This window comes from Sinocyclocheilus rhinocerous, unplaced genomic scaffold (genome assembly GCF_001515625.1).
Source record: "Sinocyclocheilus rhinocerous isolate Xijiao unplaced genomic scaffold, SAMN03320098_v1.1 scaffold3642, whole genome shotgun sequence".
Taxonomy (NCBI): domain Eukaryota; kingdom Metazoa; phylum Chordata; class Actinopteri; order Cypriniformes; family Cyprinidae; genus Sinocyclocheilus; species Sinocyclocheilus rhinocerous.
Window position 1 is genome coordinate 7,614 of NW_015644863.1, and position 8,475 is coordinate 16,088.

An 8,475-nucleotide genomic window follows, 5' to 3' on the forward strand; every position below is an offset into this window, starting at 1 on the left:
ATTCATGAGAAAATACATTTCACCTCAATCATTTTGATCTTTGAAGCTTTTTTTAATGATTTTTTTTTTTAAATGAACACAAGTATCAATTAATCGCAAATATGAGTGAATTTGACCCGTTAAATTTAGTCTGTTTTGGAAACAAAAACCATTTTATTTGTTCACATTACACTAAATAAACGGGGGTAATGATTGGGATGTGCAACACAAAGAGATATGAGCATTGAGCACCTTTACTTTTTGACTGTACAGTGGTAAAAGATGGTACGCGGTTTAACACAATGAGAGGCAGTTTCAAACTCAATTTTCAATTTTAATCAACTGATCAACATAAAAAAAAGTGCACCAGGACAGAATGGGACAGGGCAGTTTAAAGACGCAACAAATTCAATTAGGTTTACAGTTGAGTTAAATGCAGGCTATGGGATAAACACAGCAAACATTTGAGGGATTCAATGCTTTTTAAATTAAAACTTTACAGTTCTGCCATACTATATTGTTTTCCCTCCCAGTAGTTTATCCAGTACAACATGAAACTCAATAACGTTTGTCTTCAGGGGAATTTTGAATATTTTTAACCATAAGTGAAACGTTAACTTTACGACTCCATTTAGATTTTCTTGAATCATGCGTTAAATTTCAACGCATGATTGAAAGGGGGACACAGCATAGTATGAACAAATTAAATACATAGATTATGATAAAACATTTTTTGTGCTAAACTGCAGAGTCTGCCATAGGCAGGCCTGGCGTAATCGCTACACCGCTAATCACATCTCCTGAGGGAGTGAACATAATATTCCCTTAGAAAAGGGAATTTGACATTTTCAAATAAAAAAATACCCACATACTTGGCCATTTACAATTCATCTGCCAAACTAAATCCAGAATGCAAGCATATGCATTCCTCATATTAAAATATGACTTCTTTCACCTTCTAGCCCACACATTTGGCACAGCCGACTGTATAAAGCAGTAGCACTTATATAATATGCAGGTATTGTACAATTTATTTACACATTTACACAATGAAGTTCAGCAAAGAGTGACAAGTCTTGTGAGTTCCTTTTTTCATTTCCTGGTTCCTGGAAAATCTTCAGGGGGATGGGAGATGTAAACATGTCGGATGTCAAGCTGGAGTGATGTCTAAATTCTAACATAAACAATTTTCCTCCTTTTTGACGACCAGATGTTGATGGAAGATGTGATGCGGCTAGTCCATCTGGTCCATATGAGAGGTGTGAGACGGCAAGGCCTCGGAAATCCTGGACTGTGAGAGAGAGACGCTTCCTCGGCAGAAGCGGCCAAACTCGAAACCTCCACCCTCATCTCCAACAGAATGAGGAAACATGGAGTGCCTCTCACATCCCATTGGCGCTCATCTTGGACTTCTGTGACAGCTCTGCCTCTTTAGCCTGATGAGAAAGAACAGGTGGAGGTGAGTGTGTTCAAATCCAGCAGTTCAATACAACAGTGTGCCCTGACACACATTTATTTATATATTTAAAGGAACACTCCACTATTTTTGAAAATAGGCTCATTTTCCAACTCCCCTAGAGTTAAACAGTTGAGTTTTACCGTTTTCGAATCCATTCAGCCAATTTCCAGGTCTGGCGGTAGCACTTTTAGCTGTAGCTTAGCATAGATCATTGAATCTAATTAGACCGTTAGCATCTCGCTCAAAAATGACCAAAGAGTTTCAATATTTTTCCTATTTAAAACTTGACAATTCTGTAGTTATATCGTGTACTAAGACCGACTGAAAATTAAAAGTTGCGATTTTCTAGGCCGATATGGCTCAGAACTATACTCTCATTCCGGCGTAATAATCAAGGAACTTTGCTGCCGTACCATGAGTGCAAACATATATTCATGTTACAAAAAAGAGAGAACATAATATATAGCATTACAATTCCTAAAACATTACTATATAAAATCTTACATTTTAATATGTGACCCTGGAGCACAAAACCAGTCTTAAGTCGCTGGGGTATATTTTATTTGATGGACATTCTAAACTCATGCTAAAAATAAAAGCTAAAAATGCAATATAAAATGAAACCTTTTAAAATATTACTACTATAAAAAATCTTTCATTTTAATATTTAATTGAAAGATTTAAAGAAAATACAATATAAAAAACTCTTTTTTTTTTTTTTTTTTTTAATAATACGAAAACTATTATTCAAAATATTTCATTTTAATATTTGATAGAGATTTTTCAGGTGAATTAAGTTTCTGAATAAAACCATTGCCAAAAACATTAAAAGCAAATATGTGCAATAATCAAAGTAATTTTATCAAAAACACATATTGTTGACTCTTCGCCTTTCAATAGATACACACACATTGAGTGACCAATACAATATCTTGTGTGACACACTTACATGTATTAACTGAGCTTCGGGTGATGGCATGTCCAGCCCTCTGGGTTTCTCCAACAATTCTTCAGACTAAAATACATAATCAAAGAGTTAACAATATCTTGAATTAAAACTCTTTGTAAGCATTTCTTGTTATACAATGACTGATAACCTGGAGTGCCCTTGAAGACTGAGATATTGATTGATTGGTGATATTATAAAAACATTCCTACCTTTCTGTCTTTGATGACCGGAGCAGAATCCACCAGCACCTCCACTGAGGAGGACAGCGGATTCCCTTTAGCTGCGGTTTCGGCCTCCACAGGAGGAGGAGTGGCTTTCTGTGACACAGACATAAAGAAGGTCATTACAAATGAAACCATAACAACCATCAACAGAACAGTGATAACCTATCAGCTGTCACTTAGGCAGTGACGTGCCAGTCTGCATTTCTGCCTGATTAAGGTCTAGACATCAATTGGTTAAGGTTTCAAAGGTCAAAGGTAATCTGTTGCCAAGCACTGAGGCAAGTTTTCAAGCAGAAAGTAAAGTCTATGTGCCTATTAAATACATCAATATTTACAACCTGTTACAGAAATGTATTATGTATGCATGCTCTTTGGATATTTACAGAATGCATACTGAATTTTTTTACATACATAATTGTGGTGTTTGAAAACAATTTTACATTATGTGAAACAGATAAGCTGGATATATTTGGTATATTTTTGATAGTCTGAGGGGATAGAAGTGGCGATATATATGATACATTGGTAACTGGAGTATCATAGAGTTAAGTTTTCTATTATCATTCAACATATTTACTCACTTAAAGTTAATCTTTAACAAACTAATGATTTACCAACACTGTTAAATGCAATCTTTATTAAAACTTAACTTAAAATGAGCATCCATTTTTAATACTGTACATTATAATGTTGTGATGCCAAATTCACTTGTAACATTTAGAGGACTGATTTTAATCTGTAGTATTTTATTATACATTTATTTATACAAACTAGAATAGAATTGAATTATCACCTCCAGTTTGGGCACCGGTGGGATGACTGGAGTTTTAGGAGCGAGGTCCGTCAGATACATTGCACGAGAAAGCAGCAACAAGGACGGTGGCACGTTCTCTTTCAAGTGCAGGTCCAGCCACTGAGAGAGAAAGAACACAAATTACAATTAACAATTCATCAGTGACTCAAAGCATCCAGTGACATATACAGAGATGTCAACATAGGGGGAAAAAATCAGAAATATAGCTGTAAGCACCAATGAGGCAGCATTACGGTGCCAATGCCACCCCGTGACAATAGGAAAACAATGCTCAGCGGGCACAAGCATTACACAAGCAGGTAAATATAAGAGGATTGTTTAAAGCAGGAGTGTCCAAACTCGGCCCTGGAGGCCCACTGACTTTAACTCTAACTTGCCTCAGCACACCTGCCTGGACGATTCTAGCATGCCTAGTGTGATGGATCGGCTGCCTCCCCCCTAATTATCATCATCACCTCGTCTCTTAGGCCCTGTCCACACGAACGCGGGTATTTTCAAAACCGCAGCTTTTTCTATGCGGTTTGGCCGTTCGTCCACACACAAACGCAGCACCAGGTCATTGAAACCGAACATTTTTTAAACCTCCTGCCGGGGTGAAGATTTTCAAAAACTCCGGTTGCAGTGTTATCCTGTAGACAGCAAAACCGGAGATTTTGGCTTGTGACGTTGGAGCATGCGCTGTTATCTCCGCCTACTGGAAACTTTTTCAGGCTTCTGATTGGCCAACATGGCTTTACGGTTGAGATTATATCGCCACCTGTTGGCTTGGCATGCTCTTGACAGTGCTTCATAGCATGCTTTTGCATTTTCATGTGGACGGAGATTTTTTTTTAAACGGAAGAAGGAAAAATACCCGTGTATGTGTGGACATGGCCTTAAATCGCCGCCTGCACCAGGTTCCCGACAGGAGTGGGTGTGGGAGAGAGGAGGGGTGCAGAAACAACCAGGGGTGCGTTTCCCAAAAGTAATTATGGTCACAAGTTCCGTCGTTACCAATAGATTTCAATGGAACTAACTACCATAGTTAGCTAATGATGCTTTTGGGAAACGCACCCCAGGTCTGGCGGCATGTGATGAGGCACACCTGAATTGAATGAAGCTTCATCACTGACGCTGTTAAATGCCGAGCACGCCTCTCCTTGAGAGACTGGTCTCTTCCCCTGTGTATGCACGCTGGTGTCCTCGTGGGTCCAGGAAAGGAGCGTGGAGGGACTCCCGCTCTGCCAGAAACGTGAGCTGCTGGACCCGTGGTCTGGAATGGAGACGCACCTGTGATGTTGTCGACGGGCTAGGATGCCAGGCCAATAATCCCCTCAAGCACCGTGAGCCAGGGAAGAAGAGCCACTGTGAAGAAGCCGCCGCCCCTCGCGCCCCGGACCACAGAGAGGAGCGAGTGCGACCGCCGGACTCCACCCCTTACCTGGACCACTCCTTTCCGAACACTGCCCTTCCTTCACGATTCCCCAGCACAATGAGGACACCAGATCCCCTAACTCCTTCCTCTTTGGACACTTTATTCCCTGTTTTGGACGTTTTATATTTATTTTCGGTTAAATAAACGCCTCTCCGAGGCCTGACGCCACACCCACTGTGTCTGTCGTTTGCTCCTCCCGCCACACTAGTAAGACCTTGATTTGCTGATTCAGCTGTGTTTAATTAGGGTTGGAGCTGAACTCTGCAGGACAGTGGCCCTCCAGGACCGAGTTTGGAGACCTCTGGTTTAAAGTCTGTTGTATGTTTCACTTTCAGTTTGTCTACAGTCTTTGGGTGGCAAACAGTCATAAATATCCTCCAACAGGCAGTTTTACAACCTAGTCAGGCTGGTCTGTGCACACACACCTGCTGCAGCTGCTGTCGGAGCTGATCTGTGGTCAGACCCAAAGATCTCATGCCGCGACTCCTGCAGGCGGCCTGGAGCTCGGCTACAGTCATTGTGGTCACACCCTCCTTGGCGATCATCTACAGAGACACATGAAAACCAAAAATCAAGTTTCTCCAACAGCTGAGATCATCTCCTTAACATATCAAACGCAGAACATTAATAAAAAAAAAAAATGCAAGACTTGATACATGTAAGTTGAACTTATTATAACTTGACAGCCGTGCTTTTAGAATGCGTGTCATACACAAGATGCAAGAGCAATGGTCAAAGATGTTTGTCTAGAACATGTTTACATAAAACAAATAATAGTAAAGTAGCTTATGTGTTCTGTGTAGACAATTTTAAGATATGGTTTAGTCACCCAGAAACCTTGAGGTCACAGCAACATGTCAAGTCATTAATTCAGCTGTAAAACTACTTTAGAGGGTCAGTAGCAGTTGTCTGGCTTTGTCTCACCTCATCGTCGGCCTTGATGGTGCGCAGCTGCATCATCAGCTGGAAACGCAGCAGGTTATTAGTGCCGATGGGCTGCAGCTCCAGCAGTTTACACAAGGCCACCAGCTGCGGCCGCTCCAGATGCTCCAGCGTCAGCTCATCCTCAAAGAGCTTGGAGAACTTCACGATGTCTTTAGTGCTGGGCTGTTCACCGGTGTGCCTCATCTATAACGGTCAAGTTGCAAGCGTCAGTCACATCCAGAACAATTTATACTATACACGATATGAAAAAATGGATTTGATTATCGAACTCACCTGCTGCACGTAAGTCGAGAACCTCTGAGTCTCATCTCCAACAGCTGCTTTATTCCTCCTGGCCATCTCAGCAATGGTCTCCTGTAAGAACTTGGCCAGCTCCAGTTTAGCAGCGAGTCCCTTCTTCTGTTTTTCCTCCTGTGAGAGTAAAAGAAACAAATTCAGCTGTTTCATTAATCATTACTCAACAATTTTGAACAATGAAAATTATTACTCAGATTCATCAGACTTGTTATGCCTGTGTTTCATAATTCGGGCTAAACAAAATAGGCTGAACTCATTATCAAATTTTTTAAAACGTAAGCTTATAATACCTTCTTGGACTCTGTCTCAAATGTGGAAGGCAACATTTCTGGAAAGAGTTTGAGGAATACGGGGAGCAGAAACTCCATGAAGGGAACGATGACAAAGACTATGAAGGGCAAAAGCCGGAACAAGTCAGCACATGTCCTCATCAGCTGTGGAGACAATAAATGAGACGGGTCTTATTCGTCTGTAGTCAAACACAAAAGCAATATGGGTTAGTGAGAGTAGCACTTCTGGCCTAATCCAGCTGTACTTTCACTGAGGTGTTAAACTTTTTGGTTATGCAATCCTATTTGAGTCACATTACATTATACATCCTTGACCAAGCACTGGTTTGTTCTAACAGGATTATCAAACATAATTACCTTTTCATAAAACTCAAATCCTGTACACACATTAATAACTTACGACACATTTTCCTCTGTCAAACTACAAACTACTAATCTTCTTATATAAAGATGTTTTGAGACTACAAATAACAAAATGGTAATAATAAAATTACCATTATTTTGGACATGGCACCATAATACTACTATAGTAATATATGCATGTAGTAAAATATAGTACTACTATAGTAAATACTATGGTAATTTTCTACATGTACTATAGTAGTACAAATGGTAAAATGCAAATTGTGTGAGACTAATTTATTAATTGTGAATTCTAATTAATTATGAAAATGCACTATAATATTTACATATTTCTGAAATCTTTGAAAATGATGCTCCAATAATACAGTTTTAATTGATGATGTCATTTCCAGCAATGACTGTTAGTTTACGAAATGTAAGTTTTGACTGTTTAACATTTTTGTTCCCACTTAATTTTGTTAATAAGCATTTTTAAAAGCAGTGAGTGGAATATCGAATACTGGAATGTTATTCGAGAACGTATAACTTGCGCTCACATATCATGGAGATATATTAAATATGACAAATTGGATGGATTGCTACTACAGGTATTTAAAGGTGACATATTATGCCCCTTTTTACAATATGTAATATAAGTCTCTGGTGTCCCCAGAATGTGTCTGTGAAGTTTCAGCTCAAAATACAGATTAAGGGGCGGTAATATTATGAGATCCCTTTGCCACGTCACATAAGGGAGTGAAATCAGACGCGCTCGGTTTCTCAGAGCTTGCAGAAAAAGGCTTCCCAAAACAAAATGATTGGGTTAATCTTTTTCACGTTTCCTTGGTTGGTAGATGCACCAGGGACCTGATTATAGCGCTTAAAACCTGGAAAAGTCAGATTTTCATGATATGTCACCTTTAAAAGAACCTGGAGTACCATGTGAATACATTATGAATATGATAATGATATTTCTCCATATCAAAGTAGCATGGAGTTAATATCTAATACAACCACTCTACCATGGTAAACCCAAAGTAACATAAAGCTCCTCATCAAAAACATCTCCCAAGATTTCCAAATCTTTTAGACCCAAACATACCCTTCTCCTCTCCCTCCTGGTGAGCTGCTGCCCGTGCAGTAACCTCCAGACCATCCTGCCCGCGATTTTGGTGTCGATGCCCAGAAGGCGGAAGCCATGATAGTAATGCTTGAGCTCATCCTGGACTCTCTGTCCCAGGGACTTCCTTGGCACTGCTGGTGGTGCTGGCGGTGGTTGAGTGCCAGAGGCGGCAGGGACAGGCTCACCCTTGATGGGTTCAGAACCCGCAGCGGTGTCCTTCACCTCTTGAAGCCAAGCACAAGAACTGTGGAGGGGACGTGCAGCTACACAACCAGGGCGGATGTAGCTGGATGTGTAACAGGGGTACAGCGGCCTGGGACACCTGGCTGTGACGGCAGCCCGGCTGAGGAACTCCGAATGGTAGCATATGCATGCGGTCGACGGGAGTGAAGCACAACCGTGTCTTTTAGAAAGCATGTAGGATCCCCTGGAAGAAAACCAGAACTTTGAGTTCCAATAAAGAGACTATTTACAACAATAGACCGCAAAGTTAAATATTTAAGGGATTTTCCAGTTTCTGTGCTCTTGATTACAACAGAAAATTATTTCAACTCGTCCCTCAGTTTGTAAAAACAAGCAAAATTGTTCACAGTAATGGCCGATTGAACCCCAAGATTTTATTATATATATATATATATA

At 40.3% G+C, this 8,475-nt stretch overlaps 1 protein-coding gene across 1 annotated transcript in view; it reads right to left on the minus strand.

The window, feature by feature from the left end:
* Nucleotides 1-335: 335 nt before the first annotated feature.
* The window catches only part of LOC107705077 (LETM1 domain-containing protein LETM2, mitochondrial-like), a 10,866-nt gene continuing 2,726 nt past the window's right edge, over nucleotides 336-8,475 (minus strand). Inside the window, exons 3-11 of the mRNA XM_016508211.1 lie at nucleotides 7,816-8,263; nucleotides 6,372-6,515; nucleotides 6,058-6,195; nucleotides 5,764-5,967; nucleotides 5,265-5,384; nucleotides 3,405-3,524; nucleotides 2,597-2,704; nucleotides 2,388-2,453; nucleotides 336-1,415 (exon numbers count right to left, since the gene is read on the minus strand). Of these exons, the coding sequence (XP_016363697.1) occupies nucleotides 1,362-1,415; nucleotides 2,388-2,453; nucleotides 2,597-2,704; nucleotides 3,405-3,524; nucleotides 5,265-5,384; nucleotides 5,764-5,967; nucleotides 6,058-6,195; nucleotides 6,372-6,515; nucleotides 7,816-8,263 (1,402 nt within the window). The 3' untranslated portion in view covers nucleotides 336-1,361. The remainder of the gene's footprint in view (nucleotides 1,416-2,387; nucleotides 2,454-2,596; nucleotides 2,705-3,404; nucleotides 3,525-5,264; nucleotides 5,385-5,763; nucleotides 5,968-6,057; nucleotides 6,196-6,371; nucleotides 6,516-7,815; nucleotides 8,264-8,475) is intronic.